This window comes from Scyliorhinus torazame, chromosome 9 (genome assembly GCF_047496885.1).
Source record: "Scyliorhinus torazame isolate Kashiwa2021f chromosome 9, sScyTor2.1, whole genome shotgun sequence".
NCBI lineage: Eukaryota > Metazoa > Chordata > Chondrichthyes > Carcharhiniformes > Scyliorhinidae > Scyliorhinus > Scyliorhinus torazame.
The window spans coordinates 59,013,674-59,039,679 of record NC_092715.1 but is presented as its reverse complement, the minus strand read 5'-3'; the positions used below and the strand labels follow the sequence as shown (position 1 = coordinate 59,039,679).

At 44.1% G+C, this 26,006-nt stretch overlaps 1 protein-coding gene across 7 annotated transcripts in view; it reads right to left on the bottom strand.

The window, feature by feature from the left end:
* Positions 1 to 26,006, bottom strand: part of cdk7 (cyclin-dependent kinase 7) — a 154,317-nt gene that overhangs the window by 91,589 nt on the left and 36,722 nt on the right. For 6 of the 7 annotated variants that reach the window (XM_072515970.1, XM_072515974.1, XM_072515971.1 and 3 more), the window contains one exon: positions 10,995 to 11,191. In XM_072515970.1, coding sequence (XP_072372071.1) covers positions 10,995 to 11,191 — 197 coding nt within the window. Of the gene's footprint in view, positions 1 to 2,807; positions 2,945 to 10,994; positions 11,192 to 26,006 lie in introns of those variants that run through there. The other variant, XM_072515976.1, reaches the window with a different exon arrangement.

Sequence of the window (26,006 nt, the reverse complement as noted above, 5' to 3'; positions counted from 1 at the left end):
TGAACTTAGAGCTTGGATTAGTACTTGGAACTATGATGTTGTTGCCATTACAGAGACCTGGTTGAGGGAAGGGCAGGATTGGCAGCTAAACGTTCCAGGATTTAGATGTTTCAGGCGGGATAGAGGGTGAGGTAAAAGGGGTGGCGGAGTTGCGCTACTGGTTAGGGAGGATATCTCAGCTGTACTACGGGAGGACACCTCAGAGGGCAGTGAAGCTATATGGGTAGAGATCAGGAATAAGAAGGGTGCAGTCACAATGTTGGGGGTTTACTTCAGGCCTCCCAACAGCCAGCAGGAAATAGAGGAGCAGATAGGTAGACAGATTTTGGAAAAGAGTAAAAACAACAGGGTTGTGGTGATGGGAGGCTTCAACTTGGTGAGGGGAGCATTTAGAGAAGAGTGACCACAATTCAGTAAGTTTTAAAGTGCTGGTGGACAAGGATAAGAGTGGTCCTAGGGTGAATGTGCTAAATTGGGGGAAGGCTAATTATAACATTAGGCGGGAACTGAAGAACCTAGATTGGGGGCGGATGTTTGAGGGCAAATCAACATCTGACATGTGGGAGGCTTTCAAGTGTCAGTTGAAAGGAATTCAGGACCGGCATGTTCCTGTGAGGAAGAAGGATAAATACGGCAATTTTCGGGAACCTTGGATAACGAGAGATATTGTAGGCCTCGTCAAAAAGAAAAAGGAGGCATTTGTCAGGGCTAAAAGGCTGGGAACAGACGAAGCCTGTGTGGAATATAAGGAAAGTAGGAAGGAACTTAAGCAAGGAGTCAGGAGGGCTAGAAGGGGTCACGAAAAGTCATTGGCAAATAGGGTTAAGGAAAATCCCAAGGCTTTTTACACGTACATAAAAAGCAAGAGGGTAGCCAGGGAAAGTGTTAGCCCACTGAAGGATAGGCAAGGGATCCTATGTGTGGAGCCAGAGGAAATGGGTGAGGTACTAAATGAATACTTTGCATCAGTATTCACCAAAGAGAAGAAATTGGTAGATGTTGAGTCTGGAGAAGGGTGTGTAGATAGCCTGGGTCACATCGAAATCTAAAAAGACGAGGTGTTGGGTGTCTTAAAAAATATTACGGTAGACAAGTCCCCAGGGCCTGATGGGATCTACCCCAGAATACTGAAGGAGACTGGAGAGGAAATTTCTGAGGCCTTGACAGAAATCTTTGGATCCTCACTGACTTCAGGGGATGTCCCAACATTGTTCCTCTGTTTAAGAAGGATAGCAAGGATAATCCAGGGAACTACAGGCCGGTGAGCATTACTTCAGTGGTAAGGAAAATTACTGGAGAGAATTCTTCGAGACAGGATCTACTCCCATTTGGAAGCAAATGGACGTATTAGTGAGAGGCAGCATGGTTTTGTGAAGAGGAGGTCGTGTCTCACTTACTTGAGTTTTTCGAGGAGGTCACAAAGATGATTGATGCAGGTAGGGCAGTGGATGTTGTCTATATGGACTTCAGTGAGGCCTTTGACAAGGTCCCTCATGGTAGACTAGTACAAAAGGTGAAGTCACACGGGATCAGGGGTGAGCTGGCAAGGTGGATACAGAACTGGCTAGGTCATAGAAGGCAGAGAGTAGCAATGGAAGGATGCTTTTCTAATTGGAGGGCTGTGACCAGTGGTGTTCCGCAGTGGATAGTCAGAGGCTTTTCCCCAGGGTAGAGGGGTCACTTACTAGGGGGCATAGGTTTAAGGTGAGAGGGGCAAGGTTTAGAGTAGATGTACGAGGCAAGTTTTTTGCACAGAGGGTAGTGGGTGCCTGGAACTCGTTGCCGGAGGAGGTGGTGGAAGCAGGGACAATAGTGACATTTAAGGGGCATCTTGACAAATACATGAATAAGATGGGAATAGAGGGATACGGACCCAGGAAGTGTAGAAGATTGTAGTTTAGTCGGGCAGCATGGTCGGCACGGGCTTGGAGGGCCGAAGGGTCTGTTCCTGTGCTGTACATTTCTTTGTTCACTGATGCAGACATGCGTGTTCCAAATGAGCATTGACATTAATGTTGACATATGCTTCAAACTCCAATGGCTAGGCTTTAAAATCAGGTGGTTTAAAATCCCTCCAACTGCTTCATTCTATGTATTTAAAAATTGGCTACAGAAAAGTAATGAAATACAGTGCTTTTCACAAACAATGTCTTGTCCAAGCAGAGTGCTCCAGAGCAAATGAAGTACTTTTTGAAGTTTAGTCCACGTTGTAATGTTGGAAGCATGGCAGCTAATTTGCAGTCGGAAAAACTCCCACAAATAAGAGACAGCTAGCACGTAATCAGCCCTTTTCTGATATAGATTACGGGACAAACGTTGGCCAGGGCACTGAGGACAACTCCACTGATCTTCAAAGCATCGTGGTATCGTTTATACCCAACTAAGCAGAATGTTGGCCCTCCCCCCCCCCCCCCCCCCATACCCCTCTCCCTCCCCAAGAAATTTACTGGATTATCTATCGAGATTTCATTTTTCTCCCCCTCGTGCAGGCTTCGAACCCAAAAATCGTACGATTTAGAGGCGACGGTGCTACCAGCTGGCGCCAAAAAAAATTGCTTGCCCTTTTTCAGCTTGCATTGTTCTCTGGCTATGATTGAAGCAGAATGAAACAGTTTTCTGCTCGGATTTGGCGGGGGAGGGGATGGACTAACTCAAATAAAATGCCATTCTGAGCCATGGGGAATACAACAACGGACAATAATCAGCCTCTCCAGCCAATACAAAAGCAGCAAACGGCCAGACCGAGCCCTGTACTGCACCCGGCGGCTCTACTGCTTAAATATATGCAGATGCGGGGCAGGCCTCACCTGTCCCTCTCCCAGAAAGTCGAGCTTCTCGTAGCGCTTGGCCCGGGAGCGAACGTCCATCGCCATCACTCCTGGAAACGGTAGACAGTTGGCAGCACGACTTCCGTCGCAGTATGCGCGTCACCTCCGGTCTCTGGCTACCGGGAGCCAGCATAGTTACCTAGCAACCTGGGTCCAGTCAATCAACTCAAACCCCACCACTCAAAACGATTCAGACAATCTCTGATTTCTTACCACTGCTCTTCAGTACGGTCCACCCTTCCTCTTCTCGTTAGCATGCCCTTAAAGAAGCTGTGGGAGACCATGGACCTCTATTGCAGCATTTTTCAAAAAAAAAATTTCCGGGATCATTTTTATCAACCTTCGAGACCCACGATTTTCACTTACCTTTATGTCACTGGTGAGCCTGCTTGGTCCTCATGATCTCAAAGTTTTCTAATGAGACTTCAGCAAATGATTTAAGATCTGCATTCATTGAAAAAAATAAAGAGGTTTGTCCTGGAACTCGCCATGCTTAGATTTCAATATGCTGCCCTGCATATAAAACACATGGGGCGGGATTCTCCGAAATGGAGGCAGTGTTCGCACCGTCGTGAACGCCGTTGAGGTTCACGACGGCGCGAAACGGCCCCTATCCTGACCCGATTCAGGGCCTGATAATGGGCTAGGAGCAGCGCTGCTTCATTTACGCGCGCCAGGCGGCGCCGCATACATGACACGGCCAGCGCCGCATAACTGGCGTCACCCCGCGCATGCGTGGTTGCCGTCCTCTCCGAGTCCGCCCCGCAAGAAGATGTCTAACGGATCTTGCGGAAGAAAGGAGGCCCTCCTTCAGAGATGCCGGCCCGACGATCGGTGGGCACCGATCGCGGGCCAGACCCCATTTGAGGCCCCCCCTCCGGTGCAGGATCCCCCCCTCCACAGGCCGCCCCTCCAGCATCCCGCGCTGTTCCCGCCGGCAGCGACCAGGTGTGGACGGCGCCGGGGGGGAACCCGCCGTTTTGGCCAGGCCGCTCGGCCCATCCGGCACTGAGAATCGTGGGGGTCCGGTGAATCGCCATTTTGGCTGTCTCGGGCGAGTCACTGGACCGTGCTGCGCAAAACGCGATTGTGCCGATCTGGCCACTTCCGTGAATGGCGGGAGGGCGTCGGACCGGCGTGGCGGGAAAATTTGGCGACCCAGGCGATTCTCCAAACCGGCGCGGGAGCGGAGAATCGCGCCCATGAGCTTTGAATCCGGATTTGCAGTGGCACAATTGATAACCCATACTTCAAGTAATCATCTTTATGCTGCGGTGTCCGTTTTCAGCTTAGTTTTCATGGGTTGTTCATCAGAGGCCTTGGAGTTTACACCAGCACTGCTGGCAGCTGCAAAATGGAGGAATCTCTCGCGCACGGCCACAACACGGGACGTCAGTGTGCACCCACGTGACCTGCTCCCTGCCACCACTCCAGGCAAGAAGACTCCAGCAATTTAAAAAAAAACAATCTGCTCCTGGGTCAGCACACTGACATCTAGAGGAGTCCTTCTGCCCCGCTGGGCTCCAGGCCTGCGTACTGCTGAGGGGGCACGCATGCGCAGAACAGCCAGTATGCTGAAAGCCAGTTGGGGCCAGCGTTTTTAAAAGCCGGTCACACAGTTGTGCTCTTCTTCCCGCAATCAGAACATTGTTTGAACATGACTGCTCTATTGGGTTGATCCATGAATATTATTAAGCAAAACTTTGCATGGGTTGGCATTGACTTCTGCAGTATGGCTGATCAGGAATCTTCTCTTCTCCCTCTTTAGTGCCATACATCAGGCATATGGGAAGGATTTGCAGGCTGATAATCAACCTGTTTGGCCACATTTATGAATACACTTTACATGGCCATCAAATCCTAAAGTGGGTTGGAACTTGGACCTCCTGCCCCAGCGGTAGGGACACCACCATTGTGCCACAAGACTGCCTCACAGTCATGTTTAGAAAACGTAGACCCAGAACACCCAGACTCATGGAAAAGTTTGGTAGGAAGAATTATGACCATACAGTAGATTTAAAATCCAGTCTGAAAACATTGGACTGTGGTTATAAAGATGGGGTTCCTCAAAATGGTTTGTAGGGGAGTAAAGTATATGTATTTACATAGCATCCTTCTTCAGGATCTCCTGAAGAGTTTTACAGCAAATATAAACTATTCTGTATCTCTGCTTTCCTTCAGGTGCTTCATTCATTGTGGAACTGCCTTCCTTAACCTCGTACCCTTGAAACCCATCTCTTTGACCAAGTCCTTTGTTCTAGTATCTCCTAGATCTAGATATGATTGTGAGAGTTGAATCAAAGAGGCAAGACTACGTGCCCTCTATAATAAGCCAACATTTGACTGAATGTGGTAACAAAGAAAATCAGCCTATATGGAAATCGTGAGAAAGGAAAATGCTTATAGTTACCAAGGTAGCACAATGGCAATTCCACTGGACTAGTAACCCAGAGATCCAGGTTAACGCTCTGGTGAAATTTAAATTCAATTATAAAATCTGGAATATAAAGAGGTGACCATGAAACTATCATGGTTGTAAAAATCCATCTGGTTCACTAATGTCCTTTAGGGAAGATAATCTACCATCCTTATCTGGCCTGGCTATATGTAACTGTCCCCTTAAATGACCTAGCTAGCGACTCAGTTAAAGAGAAATTACGGATGGGCAACAAATGCTGGCCTTTCCAATGACACCCTCGTTCCATGAATTTTTAAAAAAATGATCAGGTGTGGTATGAAGAAGCCCTGCCAAAATTCAAAGTCAATGGTAATCGGGAAAACTCCCCATTGGTTGGTGTCATGACAAGCAGTGTCTAATAACATTTGTGACTTCTCAGATACTGAAGGAGTCTACGCCTGCATGCAGCAAAACCTGGACAACATGGATGTGTTACCAGTAACGTATATGGCATGCAAGTTCCAGGCAATTGCCATCTCCAACAAAAACAAATCTAACCATCTCTCTTTGACATTCAACAGCATCACCATCACTGAATACTTCACCATCAACATCCACTGAACAGACCAACCAAATAATTTGTGCCTACAAAAGGTCAGCAACGTTTAGTCAGTTTTTTCAGATTTTGGACCGTGAGATAAATAGAATCTAATGCATTACTACAAGACTGCATAAATCAAATATGAAATTTAGAGTTCATACCAGATAAATGATATAATTTGTGTCCACATCACTGAGTATAAACAATACTTCAACAGAAGTTACAAGACCTGTTAAAGACTTACTGATAACCTTTACAAGTGTCTGGCATCCTTTTCTGCTCTGGGACATTATCCACCGCTCTGCATCCATATAGAGTGGGAGGTAACCTGTCCTTGAATCTCCTTCAGTGAGATACTGAACCTGCTGTTGTATACACTGGGGGCCAGTTTTATTTATCCAGTGCTAGAAAACTTATTTCAACTCCCCAGGTGGATGAAATGCTATTAACATAGAAACAGCAAGTGTTTCACATCCATAAAAGGTGGTTGGTGTTGGTGGCAGGCAGGCAACTGGAGTTAAGGCCACAATCAGATCAGCCTATGTTGAATGGTGGAGTGGGCTTGACAGGTCGAGTGGCTGCCTCCTCGGAGTTCTTCGGTTCTTAACTCAAGGAACCAAATTTTGGTTAAAATTTATCTAAAGTGATGTTAAGAAGTAACTCCAAATTCAATGGAAATATGGTGTAAAATAAAAATTTAATTATTAGAGTACTGCACTTCAAGCCTTTACTTCCTTATTTAAATGTTTATTCATAATTTTGAACAAAAGCATATGACAGTAAGTGGAAATGCAGTTTATGTCCGTGTAATTCTGTACAATAGTAGTTCCCCCCTGCACATTAAAATTCCTACACTCAGCTGATAGGAAGTTTTAACAATTCCACTTATTGATGCATCTTATGTACATAATTTGCCACACCACTGATCTTCAAATATTTGTGGTAAATGTAGTGCTGTACGGTTAACTTAAAAATACAAAAGCACCCAACTGAAAACAGTTTTTAAATTCTGCAGTTAAACTGTAATTCACAATGCTTAATTCAACAATCAGCTTAACCTTATCTTTAGCAATGAAGATGGATAGCATCTTTATTTTAAAAAGCAGAAAAATGCACCTATATCTGCCAATGTACTTTACATTTAAAAGGAGTATTGACAATATGCCAGAATTAAATCATTCCATAGGCTCTCAAAATTAGTGGACTTGACAGCATTTTTTTGAAAACAGAATTACATAAATGATGGAACTATGTATTTTGAATTTTCTAATCATTTTAACAAGTTTTAAAATCAGAATAGTACCATACATTTTCATGTGGTTTATATTCCATATTGTAATTAAATATCAGTTGAAGTTCAAACTTCAAACAGACTGAAGTTATAATTTGGAAGATTTTTATGGAAGAAATTGCTATATAATTGGGCAAGATATTGTATCATTACTGACTTATTCAGGAACAAATAGCTGGAGATAAAATATAAAATACTGTTTAATTTCACCATATTATTCCTATGAAAACCAATGAACATTAGTTTGGGAAATATGTCAAAATGTTTCGTCTTTTATGAAAGGTGACAAATTTTCAATGTTTATTGAAACTGTGGTATGTACATCCATTCAGCCAGAGGATATGTAATCGGCACAGCAATATAAAATGTACAAAGGTTTGCAATTATATCCACAGCTTGAAAATTTGACAGTAGAAGCAGCCAGTGATGGATGACAGCAATAAGCAGTTGCTTTTACTCTGGTCCTCCACGCTGCAAAACAAAAATTGGTAACATGTGTGAAGTTAAAAAGCTCCAGCAATATATTCAACTAAAGCAGGATAAGATACCCATTATGAAACAAAGGGCCATTAACTGTTATGGTGGGCCACCATTTGGTTGCATTATTGAGATGAAAATTAATTTATTTCAATAAAATTCACTCTGACTGTAGGTAAATTATATTCCACCAAAAGGAAAGATCAAACTAAACACAGGTGGAGACACCATGGATGAATAAAGACACAAGGGAGCAATTTAGGATTAGGGAAAGAGATAGCAAGGGTGCAGGATGAGAGAGAAAATGGAAAGATTAGAAGAAAAGTCAAAAATCAGTTAGGAAAGCAAAGTGGAACTATGAAAATAAATTATCAAGGTGCGTTAAACAAAATATTAAAATATTTTACATGCTTATCAATATAGAAAGGCTGTGATGGAATTAGGGCCATTAAGGCACAGAAAAGATAATACCACAGGTTACAATAATAGAGATGGCAGAAATATTATTCAATTAGATAAATACATTTAAAATAAAAACGAGATGTATTGAATAAACTGAACACAGAATAAAATTCCCCTGGTCTGGATGGATTGTATCCACATATTCAAATAGAACGTAGAGACGAGATAACACTCATGTTTAATAATTTGTTAGGAAAAGATGATACTGGTGGATAGCTAATATAATTCCTAATTCAAGACGACAGAACATGTCCAAGGAATTATAGACGAGTCAGATTAACATTGGTGGGATAATGGGATCCTTACTAGAGAATAGAAGAACATTTAGAAAAGATAAATATAACAAACAGCAAGAATTCCAAAAGGAAAATCTTGCATCACCAATCATAGACAATTGTAATACAGTGGATCCAAGATATCTGAATTTGAGGCGTATTTGATAAGGTGGCCCATAATAGACTGACGAGAAATGATCAGGAGGTGGAATCAGGGGTCAAGTGATAATAGATAGTTAGCTGGCTTCAAGACAAAGCAGGGACTGGTAATAAAGGGTAGTTATTCAGAAAGTGGGAAGTGGTCTTCCACAAGAGCAGTGCTGGGATCAATAAAACTAATTTCTTTCCATCTGTGTGTGAATTGAATTTTGTTCTATGCAACAACAGCAAGGTAATATGTGGATTTGCGTCAACAATAAAAAATACGTCATATAGGTTTTTATAGTAACTTAGAAACAAGTTAGCAAGAAAATGGAAGACAACGGAATATTAAAACAAGGGATAAATAATAAGGTGCATTGCTTAAGATGTTAATTTGAAGGGCAGCATGGTTGCGCAGTGGTTAGCACTGCTGTCTCAGTGCCGACGTCCCAGGTTCGATCCTGACTCTAGATCACTGTCCGTGTGGACAGTGATTGCGTGGGTTTCGCCCCCACAACCCAAAGATGTGCAGGCGAGGTTAATTGGCCATGCTAAATTGCCCCATTAATTGGAAAAAATGAATTGGGTACTCTTCGAATTGAAACATTTAAAAAAAAATTAAAGGTGTTAATTTAAGAGTATTGTCACTTGTCTAGCAATCCAGAGACTAAGGATAATGCTCTGGAAACCTGCATTCAAATCCCACCATGGCAGATTGTAGAATTTGAATTCAATTAAAAAAATCTGGAATTAAAAGAATGACCATGAAACCATTGTTGATAGTCATAAAAACGTATCTGGTTCACTAATGTGCCATAGGGAAGAAATCCTGTCATCCTTACCTGGTCTGGCCTACATGTGACTCCAGACCTACAGCAATATAGTTGACTCTTAAATGCCTCATCAAGTCACTCAGTTGTATTCAACCACTCCGTAGACTACACAAAAGGGATGAAGAAGGACAGACCACACGGCATCAACATGGGTACCGGTGACAACAGCAAACTCGCCCTGTTGTAAGAAGTCCTTCTTACTGACATCTAGGGGTTTCTGCCAGAATTGGAAGAACTGTCCCACAGACGAGTGAAGCAACAGTCTGATGGTATCACACCCTTACAGACAATCTCCCAAACACCACCATCATCCTCATTCCTGCGTATGTCCTGTCCCACCAGCAGGACAGACCCAGCAAAGTGGCGGCAGCACACGGATATATAATTGGAAGGGAGTTGCCCAGGGAGTGCTCAACATTGGGCCTGAACCCCATGAATTCTCATGGCATCACTACTTGTGATTAAATCAGAAAAGATAAAAGTAGCACATGCATTGTTTAATGATGCGGCAGGGTGGGGCGCAGTGGCACAGTGGAGACTAAAGCACATGATTATAAAGGGAACATAGCAAAGAGGATAGAAGAAGTGTAGATCTAAGCTGAAATGAAGCATCCATAACTCTCTAGGGTAAAAGAATTCCAAAGATTTACAACCCTTTGATTGAAGAATTTTCTCCTCATCTCAATCCTAAATGATCAACCTCTTATCCTGAAACAGCATCCCCACATAGCACAGTGGTTAGCACTGTTGCTTCACAGTGCCAGTGTCCCAGGTTCAATTCCTGGCTTGGGTCACTGTCTGTATGGAGTCTGCAGGTTTGGGTCACTGCCTGTGCGGACTCTGCACATTCTCCCTGTGTTGTGTGGGTTTCCTCTAGGTGCTCCTGATTTCGCCCACAAGTCCCGAAAGATACGCTGTTTAGTAATTTGGACATTCGGAATTCTCCCTCGTGTACCCGAACAGGCGCTGGAATGTGGCGACTAGTGGCTTTTCACAATAACTTCATTGCAGTGTTAATGTAGCTCGACTTGTGACAATAAAGATTATTACCCTCTCAAGTTCCTTGACAATCGTGTATGTTTCACTTAGATCACCTTTAATTCTGCTAAACACAAGAGAACATAGGCCTGATTTAATCAGCCTCTCATCGTTAAACAACCTTCTGGGCCAAGTGACCAACCCAGTGACTTTCACTGTTCTGCCTCCAATGCAATTATATACTTCTTTTAATATGGAGTCTTAAACCAATGTTCACTTTGTGTTACACCAGGTGGCACAGCGGCACTGCTGCCTCAAGGCGCAGAGGCCCCGGTCGGTGAAGTTTGCACATTCTCCCCGTGTCTGTATGGGCCTCACCCCCAAAACCCAAAGATGTGCAGGGTAGGTGAATTGGCCATGCTAAATTGCCCCTTAATTGGAAAAAAATTGGGCACTTTTAAACAAAACAGAAAACTTGCGTCATACACTTTCTGCATAAGCCTGATCTTTGATAGCTTCTCAGTGAGTTACCTGGTATTTTTGCAGCTTACTAAAGGTCAGGTCCAAAGCACAGCATCAGCATTTCCTTAGTTCTCACCACAATCCCTGCCTGCTCCTCCAACCATGCTCACATTTTCCAGGCTTATATTTGCTCTAGGCTTATACTCAAGAGTGGAAAGAAACATTTAATTAAAATGGTGCAGACTCACCTGAATGTATTCCATTTCGTCTACTGGTATTGGTTGCCTTCTGTATTTCTGCGGTAGCGATCTTATTATTTCTACAGTGTCACGTGGACCAGACAGTTGGCTAATAGGAACAGAGACGGAGCTAGGTGCTGTTGATTGCCGACCCTGGATTGAATTTGGTAGTATCGGGTGATTCATCAACTGAAGCGCTTTGTGTACTGTGAAGTGAATATAAGAATAAAAATAATTGCTGAAACCACATTATAAATTTAAAAATGCGCACCGCACAGCATGCGTATGCCATTCACAACTTATGTCTACATGTCTACATATAGCAAGATCTGGACAACATTCAGATATGGGCTGATGTCAAGTAATATCCATGCCACACAAGTGCCAGGCAACAGCTATTACCAACAAGAGAATGTCTAATCACCTCCCTTTGATACTGAACAGGATTATCATTATTGAATTCCCTCAATAATTGGAAATGGAACTTGACCAGCCATGTAAACAGTGACTAGAAGAGTCAGTTTGAGGCTGGGCATTCTGCAATGAGTTGCTCTCAACTAATCGCCAATGCCGGTCACATGGGACTCCGGTCAGGAGTGTGATGGAACACTCTCCACTTCAGGGGCGGATGGTGGCACAGTGGTTAGCACTTCTGCCTCACAGCACAGAGGACTCGGGTTCGATCCTGGCCCCGGGTCACTATCCGTGTGGAATTTGCACATTCTCCCAGTGTCTGCGTGGGTCACACTTCCACAATTCAAAGATGTGCAGGTAAGAGAATTGGCCATGCTAAATTGCCCCTTAATTGGAAAAAAAGAATTGGGTACTCTAAAGAAACACTCTCCACTTCCACTCCAAATAAGCTCTCCAGCCCACTTGGTTGAGAAGATGGTGTAATGGTAATATCATGGATTAGTAACCAGAGGGCCAGGCCAATGTTCTGTGGACACAAGTTCAAATGCCACCACGACAGTTGGTGGAATTTATTTTCAATTAATTAGTAAGTCTTTCATTGAAAACTGTCTCCGTAACGATCATGAAATTACCATATTGTTTGGCTCATTGAAGTGTGCCATATTTAAGAACTCCGCGACCAACCTAAATGAGCACGCCACCACCGTCAAACTCCATTAGCAAATGCCTGCCAAAGAAAGCAGTACGTACATTCCCCAACCGCAAACCATAGCTCAATCGCGAGATTGACTCCCTACTGAAGGACAGGTCTGAGGCGTTCAAGTCAGACGACCCCGACCTATACAAGAAATCCAGGTACGACCTCAGACTAGCGTTACAGACTCTCGGCGGTTGTGGCAAGGCCTAAACAACATAACGGGCTACAAAGTGGAGCTGAGCAGCATCTCCAGCAGCAGCGCACCCCTCCCTGATGACCTCAATGCATTCTATGCTCGGTTCGAGCAGGAAACCGATAATCGGCTGTCGAGTGCCCCAGCAGCTCATAACACACCCATACCCACCATCACAGCTTCCAAAGTCAGATTAGCCTTACTGAAAGTGAACCCTCGGAAGGCGACGGGCCCGGATGGGATCTCTGGTCATGCACGCAGAGCCTGCGCGGACCAGCTGGCAGATGTGTTCGCGGACATGTTTAATCTGTCCCTACTCTGCTCCGAGGTCCCCACCTGCTTCAAGAAGGCCACCATCATACGGGTGCCAAAGAACCAGGCAACGTGCCTCAATGACAACCGTCCGGCGGACCTAACTTCAGTCATAATTAAGTGCTTCGAGAGGTTGGTCATGAAGCGCATCACCTCCATACTCCCAGAACGCCTTGATCCACTGCAATTCGCATACCGCCGCAACCAGTCCACAGCAGATGCCATCTCCCTGGCCCTACACTCATCCTTAGAGCATCTCAACAACAAGGACTCCGACATCAGACTCCTATTTATTGACTACAGCTCCGCCTTCAACACCATAATCCCAGCCAAGCTCATATCAAAGCTCCAAAACCTAGGACTTGGCTCCTCACTCCAACTGGATTCTTGACTTTCTGACCCACAGACCACAATCAGTAAGAATAAACAACAACACCACGATAGTCCTCAATACTGGGGCCCCGCAAGGCTGCGTATTAAAAAAATTTTTTTTTTCGAGTACCCAATTATTTTTTCCAATTAAGGGGCAATTTAACGTGGCCAATCCACTTATCCTGCACATCTTTGGGTTGTGGGGGTGAAACCCACGCAGACACGGGGAGAATGTGCAAACTCCTCACGGACAGTGACCCAGGGCCGGGATTCAAACCCCGGTCCTCAGCACCGTAGGCAGCAATGCTAACCACTGTGCCACTGTACTGCCCTAAGGCGGCATACTTAGCCCCCTACTATACTCCATGTACATACACGACTGCGTGGCAAAATTTGGTTCCAACTACATCTACAAGATTGCTGACGATACGACCATAGTGGGCCGGATCGTGAATAACGACGAGTCAGAATACAGGAGGGAGATAGAGAACCTAGTCGAGTGGTGCAGCAACAACAATCTATCCCTCAATGCCAGCAAAACTAAAGAGCTGGTCATTGACTTCAGAAGCAAAGTATTGTACATACCCCTGTCAGCATCAACGGGGCCGAGGTGGAGACGGTTAGCAGTTTCAAATTCCTTGGGGTACAAAAATCTATCCTGGTCCACCCACGTCGATGCTACCACCCAGAAAGCACAACAGTGCCTACACTTCCTCAGGAAACAAAGGAAATTCAGCCGATCTACATTAACTCTTACCTACAGATGCACCATAGAAATCATCCTATCTGGCTGCACCACAGCCTGGTATAGCAACTGCACGGCCTGCGACCGCAAGAAACGTCAGAGAATTGTGAACACAGCCCAGTCCATCAAACAAACCTGCCTCCCATCCATTGACTCCATCTACACCTCCCTGCCTGGGGAAAGCAGGCAGAATAATCAAAGATCCCTCTCACCCGGCTTACTCACTCTTCCAACTTCTTCCAGCGGGCAGGAGATACAAAAGTCTGAGGACACGCAGGAAGAGATTCAAAAACAGCTTCTTCCCCGCTGTTACCAGACTCCTAAACGACCCTCTTATGGATTGACCTCATTAACACTACACCCCTGTATACTTCACCCGATGCCAGTGTTTATGTAGTTACATTGTGTACCTTGTGTCGCCCTATTATGTATTTTTAAAAATTTTCTTTTCATGTACTTAATGATCTGCTGAGCTGCTCGCAGAAAAATACTTCTCACTGTACCTTGGTACACGGGACAATAAATAAAATCCAATCATCTGACCTGTGGCTCCAGACCTACCCCAATGTGTTTTACTCTTGACTGCCCTCTGCAATGGTCCAGCAAACCACTCAGATGTATCAAGTCACAACAGAAAGGCCAACAGGAATTAAACCCGTCATGTGAGTACCTTTAAGAAATGGTTTTTTTTAATAGAATAACTGTAGTGGGTGTACCTTTAAAAAATTGGTGTTTATTACAGCAGTGTTGTCAGAGTGTGGGTGGATCTTGGCTGTCTGTCAGCTTTTAGTTTCACTCTGAGAAAAGCTTGGGTGTGTGCGCTTTTTTGGTTTCGTTTCAGTGTTGGAGCTGCAGTCAGCCACAGAATGTGTAATGTTGTTCTCTCTGCTATGTAAAGACTATCTCTTGATCATTTGGTGAATTCAGAATTATAACTGTTCTCAGTAGTGAATTTAAACCTGATGTACTTCTGTTAAAAGTTTTTTTTTTTTTTTTTATAAATCTTACGGATGTTTAAAGGAAAGTAAGGATTACTTAGCATTGTATTATTTGGGGATTATATTTGAATTAATGGTTGCCAAGATGTTCACTGTATGTTTTAAAAAGGTTAACTGGATTTCATAGAATAAACATTGTTTTGCTTTAAATAACACTTTTCCATTTCTGCTGTACCACACCTGTAGAGTGAGCCGTGTGCTCCCCATACCACAATCTATTAAAAGTTGTGTGTCAGGTGAACTCCATGATACACTTTGGGATTCTCTAAACCCTGGCCCATAACAAACTGGGGGTGCTGGAGGGGGATAAAAGACTATCTATTGGATTGGCTTAGTGAACGTAAAGACAGTGAGCATATTGTGGTTGTTTTCCAGGTGTGGTATTCCAGTTTTAAGTGGGGAGTGTGTTGTGGACAATGGCTCTTTCAGAGGCTCTGAAGTTTTTGGGGGTGGAGAATGTCACACGCAGTACCTTACGGACAGAGACTAAACGCAGACTGTTGAGTCTGGCAAAAACATTGCAGTTAACATTACCTGACAAAATGTGAAAAGGTGAGGTAATTATGGCGGTGGCTAAGCATTTAAAATTGCCTGAGATACAGTTTGACTCATTGGAAATGGCAGAAATTCAGTTACAAATTGAACAAATGGAACATGTGAAAGAATTAAAGCAGCTTGAATACGAAAGAGATAGAGAGCAAAAAGAAAGAGAGAGAGAGGGAAAAGAAAGAGATAGAGAGGGCAAAGAAATAGAGAGAGGAGAAAAGAAAGAATAGCACTAGCAAAACAAAAAGAAAGAGAAAGTGAGATACAGATCAGGGAAAAAGATAAGAGAGAGAGTTTGAATTTCAGAAAATCAGCATGAAACATGACAGTCAGTTAAAATTGGCAGACATAAAGGGAAATGTACAGTTGGATGATAGTGATGAGGATAGTGAGAAAGAGCATCATAGTCGAAGGCTTGGTGGTTAAATATGTTGAAGCATTGCCAAGGTTTGATGGGAAGGAGGTAGAAGCCTTTTTTCATTTCATTTGAGAAGGTGGCGAAACAAATAAAATGGCCACCGGACATGTGGGTATTACTGATTCAAACAAAGCTGGTAGGTAGGGCTAGTGAAGTGTTTGCATCACTACCGGAGGAGGTATCTGAGACTTATGAAGAGGTGAAAAAAATCCATCTTAGGTGCATATGAACTAGTGCCTGAAGCCTACAGACAAAGGTTTAGAAATTTAAGAATTTGGTCAAACATACATGGAGTTTGAAAGGCTCAAACAGAGTAATTTTGATAGGTGGATAAGGGCTTTGAAAATAGACCAAACGTATGAAGCTCTCAGAGAAATTATACTTTTGGAGGAGTTTAAAAATTCAATTCCTGATGTAGTGAGAACTCATGTGGAAGTGCAGAGGGTTAAAACTGCGAGGTAAGCAGCAGAAATGGCAGATGATTATGAATTAGTTCATAAATCAAAGTTTGGTTTCTGACATCAGTTTCAGCCTGTGGGGGATAGAAACTGGGGGACGTGAGAAATACTCAAGTGGTAAAAGTAAAGGTGATTTGATGGGAGATAATAAGGGGAGTGTACTTCAGACTAAAATAAAATCCAGGCGTGTGGAAGAAACATGAAAAGTTTCAAATGTTTTCACTGTAATAAACTAGGCCATGTAAAGTCACAGTGTTGGTGGTTGAAGAAAAGCACTGGGAAGGCTGATGTGGTAAAACAGAATAAGACAGTGGGGTTTGTTAAAGTGGTAAAGGAAAGCCCAAGTGAAACGAAGGAGGTACAAAAGATTGGACAGCCTGATCAAGAGATGATTGATAAGAAGGTGCCAGATGTCTTTAAAGAATTTACTTGTGTGGGAAAATTTTACTCATGTGTCAGGTAAAGAAGTCACTATTTTAAGAGATACGGGAGCTAGTCAATCTTTAATGGTAAGAGATGAGGAGTTATGTAGTTTGGGAAGAATGTTGCCAGAAAAGGTGGTAATAGGTGGAATTCAGGTCGAGAGGAGTAGTGTTCCATTATATAAGGTAAGGTTGGAAAGTCCAGTGAAGAGTGGTGAAGTGGTAGTAGGAGAAATAGAGAAACTATCTTGTCCAGAAATACATTTTATCTTGGGTAATGTTATAGCTGGATCGCAGGTGGGAGTGATGCCTACTGTGGTTGATAAGCCAGTGGAAAATCAGTCAACTGAAGAGTTGAAGGACGAATATCCTGGGGTTTTTCCAGATTGTGTAGTAACAAAGTCACAGGTTAAGACAAGAGGAGAAATCAGAGTGAAGATGAAGTTGAAGTGCAATTATCAGAAATTATTTTTGACCACATGGTTGAAAAAGAACAAGAACAGGTGGAGGATGAGGCGGATACTTTTAGTTCAGGAAAATTGGCGGAGTTACAACAAAAAGATATAGAAATAAAACGGATGTATCAGAAAGCATATACGGAAGAGGAATCAGAGTGTACCAGAGTGTTATTACTGTAAAAGTGATGTCTTGATAAGAAAATGGAGACCTTTACATATGCAGGCGGATGAAAAGTGGGCAGACGTTCATCAAGTAGTATTGCCGGTAGAGTATAGAAAAGAGGTGTTGCGAGTTGCACATGAGGTACCAGTGGGAAGTCATTTGGGAATAAGGAAAACTCAAGCTAAAATACAAAACATTTTTATTGGCTTGGACTACATAAAGATGTAGTTAAATTTTGTCGATCATGTCACACTTGTCAAGTGATAGGGAAACCTCAAGCAGTGATAAAACCAGCGCCCTTAATACCCATTCCAGCATTTGAGGAACCTTTTACAAGGGTCTTAATTGATTGCGTAGGTCCGCTTCCTAAAACGAAAAGTGGGAATCAATATCTTTTGACTATAATGCATGTATCTACTAGGTTTCCAGAGGCCATTCCAGTACGTAATATTACAGCAAAAAGATTGTGGAGGAGTTACTTAAATTCTTTACTAGATATGAACTACCCATAGAAATACAATTGGATCAAGGATCAAATTTGGCCTCAAGGTTATTCAAAGATGTTGTGGACAGCTTAGGAATAAGACAATTTAAATCAACTGCGTACCATCCAGAATCGCAGGGAGCGTTAGAAAGGTGGCATCAGACATGAAAAACAATGTTGAGGGCATATTGTCACGATTATCCAGAGGATTGGGATAAAAGAATTCCATTCATACTGTTTAGGGGCTGGTTTAGCACACTGGGCTAAATAGCTGGCTTTTAAAGCAGACCCAGGCAGGCCAGCAGCACGGTTCAATTCACGTACCAGCCTCCCCGAACAGGCGCCGGAATGTGGCAACTAGGGGCTTTTCACAGTAACGACATTGAAGCCTACTTGTGACAATAAGCGATTTTCATTTCATTTGCAATTAGGGATGCACCTAATGAGTCAACCAAATTCAGTCCTTTTGAACAAATTTTTGATCACGAGGTAAGAGGATCATTTAAATTGATTAAGGAAAATTGGTGAGTGAGAAATCAGAACTTACATTATTGGATTACGTGTCAAATTTTAGGGAACGATTAAATAGAGCAGGTGAATTGGCTAGACAACATTTGAAAGTTGCACAAAATGTGATGAAACGGGTAGCGGACAAGAAATCAAAAGTTCGTAGTTTTGCCAGTGGAGATAGAGTTTTAGTGTTGTTACCAGTGGTAGGTGAGCCTTTAAAAGCAAGGTTTTGTGGACCGTATCAGATTGAAAGGAAATTAAGTGAGGTGAATTGTGTGGTAAAAACACCAGATAGAGGGAAGACTTACCGAGTGTGTCAAGTGAAAATGCTTAAAAGGTACTTTGAAAGGGAAGGAGAAAAAGGAGGTTTTAATGATTCTAACTCAAAGTGACGAACCAAATCCAGATGACTGTGAATTTGATATAGATGTCATAGAAGTTACAGTGCAGAAGGAGGCCATTCAGCCCATCGAGTCTGCATCAGCTCTTGGAAAGAGCACCCTACCAAAGCCCACACCGCCACCCTATCCCCATAACCCCGTAACCCCACCCAACACGAAGGGCAATTTTGGACACTAAGGGGAATTTAGCATGGCCAATCCACCTAACCTGCACATCTTTGGACTGTGGGAGGAAACCCCCACGCACACATGGAGAGAACGTGCAGACTCCGCACAGACAGTGACCCAAGCCGGGAATCAAATTAAATTGGAAAATGAGGATGTTCTTAAAAATTGGGCTAAATTGTTGAGTTAACCTTCTAGAGGAAAAACGGACTTATCTGAAAGAGTTATTGATATCACATGGGCAAGTTTGTAGAGATAAATTGGGAAGTACTAAAATGGCTAGAGATGATGTAGATGTGGAAAATGCTGTTCAAATCAAACAACATCATACAGACTTAACCCTTTAAAATTGGCACAGGTTAACAAAGAGAATGAGAGTATGCTTAAAAATGGCATAATTGAAATGGATTGCAGCCAATGGAGCTCACCCATAGTGATGGTACCTAAACCAGATGGTACCCAACGGTTGTGTGTGGACTATAGAAAGGTTAATGCATTACAATAACGGACTCTTATCCTATCCCACGTTTGGAGGATTGCATTGAGAATGTGGACAATCAGCTTTTATTTCCAAACTGCATTTACTTAAAGGTTACTAGCAGGTACCTTTATCCGAAAGGGTGAAGGCGATTTCAGCTTTTGGGACTCCAGATGGTATATACCAATTCAAAGTTATGCCATTTGGCATGAAAAATGCCCGAGCCACATTTCAACGGTTAACTAACAAAATTATTTCAGGATTACCCAATTGTGCGGTATACATCGATGATCTGGTAATTTTCAGTCTGACATGGAAAGAACATTTAAAATATCTGATTGAGTTATTTGATCGACTTCACTGTATGGTTTAAAAAGGTTAACTTGAGTTCATAGAATAAACATTGTTTTGCTTTAAAAGATACTTTTCGATTTCTGCTGTACCACACCTGTACAGTGGGCCATGTGATCCCCACACCACAATCTAGTAAAAGTTATGGGTCAGGTAAACTCCATGATCCACTTTGGGGTTCTCTAAACCCTGGCCCATAACAACTAGATTAACCACCCAGCACCAACCTAGGCATCTAAAATGACAATGGCACACCAGGCCCGATCAACCCTCCTTACAACGTTTGGAGGTTTCTGCTAAAATTGGCAGAACTGCCCCACAGACAAGTCAAGCAACAGTTTGACATATTCATATTCACCAAATCGTATCTTACAGTCATGTAATACCATAAGACATAGGAGCAGAATTAGGCCACTCAGCCCATCGAGTCTGCTCCGCCATTCAATCATGGCTCATATTTTTCTCATCCCCATTCTCCTGCCTTCTCCCATAACCCCTGATCCCTTTATTAATCAAGAACCTATCTATCTCTGTCTTAAAGACAGTCAGTGAATTGTATAGTTCTGTGACAAAGAGTTCCACAGATTCACCACACTCTGGCTGAAGAAATTCCTCCTCATTTCTGTTTTAAAGGATTGTCCCTTTAGTCTGAGATTGTGCTCTCTGGTTCTAATTTTTCCTACAAGTGGAAACATTCTCTCCACGTCCACTCTATCCAGGCCTCGCAGTATCCTGTAAGTTTCAATAAGATCCCTCCCTCATCCTTCTAAACTCCAACGAGTACAGACCCAGAGTCCTTAACCATTCCTCATACGACAAGCTGTTCATTCCAGGGATCATTCTTGTGAACCTCCTCTGGATCCTTTCCATGGCCAGCACATCTTTCCTTAGATATGGGGCCCAAAGCAGCTCATGATACTCCAAATGGGGTCTGACCAGAGCCTTATATAGCCTCAGAAGTACATCCCTGCTCTTGTATTCTAGCCCTCGACATGAATGCTAACATTGCATTTGCCTTCTTAACTGCCAACTGAACCTGCACGTTAATCGCCAAGTGAATCGTGAACAAGGACCCCCAAGCTCCTTTGTGCTTCTGATTTCCTAAGCATTTCCCCATTTAGAAAATAGTCAATGCCTAAATTCCTTCTTCCAAAGTGCATAACCTCACACTTTTCCACATTGTATTTCATCTGCCACTTCATTGCCCACTCTCCTAGGCTGTCCAAATCTTTCTGCAGCCCTCATGCTTCCCAATACTACCAGCCCCTCCACAGATCTTTGAATCATCTGCAAACTTAGCAACAGTCCCTCCTCCCAGATTATTAATGTATATTGTGAAAAGTTGTTGTTATCTGTCATTCTGAAAACGACCCCTTTATCCCACTCTGCCTTCTGCCAGTCAGCCAATCCTCTATCCTCTGTGGCGACTAGGGGCTTTTCACAGTAACTTCATTGCAGTGTTCATGCAAGCCTACTTGTGACAATAACGATTATTACTTTTTTAGTTGACCTCTGCTCGCTTTTAAAGGATTCCCAATCCTCTGGCTTCCTACTGATTCTCGCCACTTTGTATGCTTTTCATTTTATGTTGTCCTTGACTTCCCTCGTCAACCATGGATGCCTTGACCTCCCCTTAGCATGTTTCCTCCGCCTTGGGATGAATTTCTGCTATGCCTCCTGAATAACCCCCAAAAACATCTGCCATTGCTGTTCCACTGTCTTCCCTGCTAGGCTCCTTTTCCAATCAACTCTGACCAGCTCCTTTATTACCCTTATTTAATTGTAATACCATTACATCTGATTCCAGCTTCTCCCTCTCAAACTGCAGGGTAAATTCTATCATATTGTGGTCACTGCTCCCCAAGGGTTCCTTCACCTTCAAGATCCCTAATCAAGTTTGACTCATTACAAATCACCAAATCCAGAATTGCCCGTTTCCTAGTAAGCTCTGTCACAAGTTGCTCCCAAACAACATCTCTTAGACATTCCACAAATTCCTTTTCTTGGGATCCACTACCAGCCTGATTTTCCCAGTCCACCTGCATATTCAAGTCCCCCATGATTGTTGTGATATTGCTTTTTTACATGCTTTCTCAATCTTCTGGTTTATTTTCTGCCCCACATCCGGACTACTGTACATAACTCAAATCAGGGTCTTATAACCTTTGCGATTCCTCAACTCTACCCACAGAGATTCTATGCCTTCTGATCCTATATCGTCCTTGCTATCGATTTAACTTCATTCCTTACTAACAATGCAACCCTGCCCCCTTTGCCCATCTGCCTGTCCTTTCGATAGGACACATATCCTTGTATATTTAGACCCTAGCCCAGATCCCCTTACAGTCATGTCTCTGTGATGCCCACAACATTGTACCGGCCAATTTCAATATGTGTAACAAGCTGATTTACCTTGTTCTATATACTGCGCACATTAAGGTACAATTCCCTCAGTCCTGCATTGACCCCCTCCCTTCTCATACTTATTTTAAAAATATTTTTAAATTTTCCTCCATTTTCACATTTTCTCCAAAATTTACATCCAACAATAATCAGCAAGGTCAATTCCATATCAATAACAACAATCCCATCCTCCCACCAAACATTAGCCCGCATGTTAACATAAACAAATGACAAAGAGGAATCAGGAATCACCCACAGTCACCATTAACACATACAGTCCCCCTCCCCCCCCAACCCTCCCAGCCCCCAACCCCCTAATGTTCAATGTGATCCAATTCTCGAAAGTGGATAATGAATAATGCCCGTGAATTGCAGAATCCCTCCATCCTTCCCCTCAGTTCAAACTTGACCTTTTCAAGCATCAAGAATTCCAGCAGGCTCTCCACTCTAACAGGATCCGTCTTCGGGTGATCAATGAGGCAAAGGCTACAATATCTGCGTCCGCACCCGTTTCCAACACCGGCTCGTCCGACACCCCAAATATGGCCTCCAGAGGGTCCGGGGCCAGTTTTACGTGCACCACTTTAGAGATTAACCTAAACACCTCCTTCCAGTAATCCTCCAGCTTTGGACAGGCCCAAAACATATGAACGTGGTTTGCGCCCCCCCCCCCCGGGCAACCTTCACACACATCTTCTACCCCATCAAAGAGCCGGCTCATCCTCGCCCTTGTAAGGTGCGCTCTACACCTTAAGCTGTATCAGCCCCAACCTCGCACGAGGTGGAGGCGATCACCCTCCGGAGCACCTCACACCAGAATCCCTCCTCCATACCCTCTCCCAACTCTTCCTCCCACTTTGCCTTGATCCTTTCTAGCGGCGCCTTCTCCTCCTCCAAAATAGCCCCGTAAACCGCTGATACTACCCCCTTCTCCAGGCTCCGACTTTAACGCCTCCTCCATCAATGCGGAAGCCGGCTCTATGGGAAGCTCTCTATCTCCTCTCTGGCAAAGTCTCGAACCTGCATGTATCTAAATATATTCCCCTGCTCCAGCCAATACTTCGCTCCCAGCTCCTTCTATCCCGCAAAACGACCCCCAAGAAATAAATCTTTTAGTGTCCCAATTCCTTTCTCCTCCCATCTCTGAAAATTTCCATCCCACTTCCCTGGCTCAAATCTATGGTTCCCCCGAATCGGCATTTCCCTTGACCCTGACCCCAACCCGAAATGCTGTCGAAACTGCCTCCAAATTCTCAACGAAGCTATTACTACCGGACTCCCCGAGTATCTCCCCGGGGCCATCGGGAGCGGCGCTGTCGCTTGCGCCTTCAATCCCGACCCCCTACCCAACTCTCCTCCATTCTGACCCGTTGGGAGTCAACCCCCTCTGACCCAGCTCCGTACCTTCTCCACATTCACCGCCCAGTAATAATACATCAGGTTCGGAAGACCAAACCCCCTGCCTGCCTTCCTCTCTGTAGTAGCACCATTTTGAATTCTGGCCACCTTCCCTCCCCATATGAACAAGGTAATCATCCCTTCAATCTCTCTTTGGCAGGAAAATTGGTAGGCATTGAAAACAAAAACAGAAATTCCCTTCTCACACTTGTCACCTTTTTTGCTCTGCCTGAGGGTGATGTTGTTCTCTTATTTTTGTTCTCTATTTCCTCATCAGTTATGACACCTTCTAAGCTAATGCTCTGGTTCCCACTCCCCTGTTCAAAACTCCTGCACGGTCCTTGGTTATGTCCTGTTTCACCAGCAGGACAGACTCACCAGAGTGGTGGCACAGTGGGAAATGGTTGGGAGGGAGTTTCGCTGGGAGGCCTTAACATTGACTCTGAAGGTCAAACAAACCTCCAGCCGATTACCACCTACACCACCACCCATCTCCTCCCAGCCTGGCTCAGGTGATGAATCAGGGCTGAACACCACTTGGATGAAGCACAGGGGGTGGCAAGGTACAGAATGTGCTCTGGGTGGGGATCTCAATGTGCATCAACTGTAGCTCGGTAACACCGCTACTGTCCGAGGTGGCCAAGTGTAAAGGACATATCTACTAGTCTGATCCTATGGTAGGTGGTGAGGGAACCAAGAGAGAAAAACCTAATTGACCTCATTCTCACCAGTTCGCCCAACATCTGTTGTTTCCTGCTGTCGGTCTCCATCCATTAAATTCTAGTGCAGAAGGAGGACATTCGGCACATCCAAGTCTGCACCGGCCCTTGGAAAGAACACCCTACCCAAGCCCACACCTCCACCCTATCCCCGTAACCCCACCCAAACCTTTTGGACACTAAAGGCAATTTAGAATGGCCAATTCACCTAACCTGCACATCTTTGGACTGTGGGAGGAAACCAGAGCACCCGGAGGAAACCCACGCAGACACAGGGAGAACATGCGACTCCACACAGACAGTGACCCAAGCCGGGAATCAAACGTGGGACCCTGGAGCTGTGAAACAACTGTGCTAGCCACTGTGCTACCGTGCTGCACAACTTCTTGAACTGGTGCTACATGTGCCATTTTTCAATCCACTGGCACCTTTCCTGAATCTAGAGAATTTTTTGACGATTACAACTAATTCATTTATTATCTCAGCTGTCACTTCTTTTCAGATCCTAGAATGCAGGCCATCACGTCCAGGGGACTCGTCAGCTTTTAGTTCTAATAGTTTCCCCAGTCCCCATTCCCTGATCATGGCTGTTTTAAGTTTTTCCCTCCCTTTTACCTCTTTTTTTTTAATAAATGTTTTTTATTGGGTTTTTGAACAAAGTATATTTACCGTTATGTACACAGGATAAGAAACATATATATATATATATATATACATATATACACACACACATATATAGAAGAGAAGGGCACACCCAAACATACCAAGAAAAGAAAACAATAATTATTAAAAAAACAATAAAAAATAAAATAGAATAACGGGTAGGGTATTATGCACCAGCTCAACAGCAGCAACTCTGTACACCTGGCAAAATTATTTATAACACATAAGTAGGCGACTGTTTGGCAGCGGGAGAGGGGGGGGGGGTGGAGGAGACTGGAGAGGTAAATATACATTCGGGTGCCGGAGAGACAATTACAGTGGGCAATACTCAAATGGGTTTGGTGTTGTCGCTTGCTTCTCCCGGATGGATTTTGCTGCCATCTCGCGCTCCCTTCCGCTTCTGCCGTTCCTCCAGTCTTTCATATTTATTCTCCTCGTTCCCTACTCCTGGAGGTGCCATGTTCTTTATTGTATCCCATGCCTTCCTTCCGGCTCTCATTTCCCTGCCCCCCCCCCAACCTCCCTGGTTCTCCTCTCTTGTTCCCTGTCTTCTCCCCCCCCCTCCTGTGGTTCGCCTTTCCTTCCTCTTAGTTTTAGCTGTGTCCGCGCCCCCCCCCCCCCCCCCCCCCAAATCTCCCGGTCTATCTTACCCTCTCATGCTTTGGCTACTTTACCCTGGCTATTCTTCCGCTTGTTCGTTGATCACGAACAGGTCCCAGAACAATTGCGTGAATGGCTCCCACGTTCTGTGGAAGCCATCGTCTGACCCTCGGATGACGAATTTGATTTTCTCAAATTGGAGAGATTCCGAGAGGTCGGACAGCCAGTCTGCAGCTTTGGATAATGCTGCTGACCGCAAGCCGAACAGGATTCTACGGCGTGCGACCAGGGAGGCAAAGGCAAGGGCGTCTGCCCTCCTCCTCTGGGAAGAACCTACTCAAAGGGGTTCTTGTTAAGCGGGCTCTATGTACCACTTTTAGCTGCGTCAGGGTGCGCCTTGCGCACGTGGAGGTGGAGTTGACCCTATGCAGTGCTTCGCTCCTGAGTCCCCACCCTATCTCAATCCCCAGGTCCTCCTCCCATTTCTTTCTTGTTGAGTCCAGTACGGTGTCGGCCCTTTCTATCAGTCGGTCATACATGTCACTACAGTTTCCTTTATCTAGAATGCTTTCATCCAGTAGTTCTTCCAGTAATGTCTGTCGTGGCGGTTGTGGGTACGACCTTGTCTCCTTTCGTAGGAAGTTTTGGAGCTG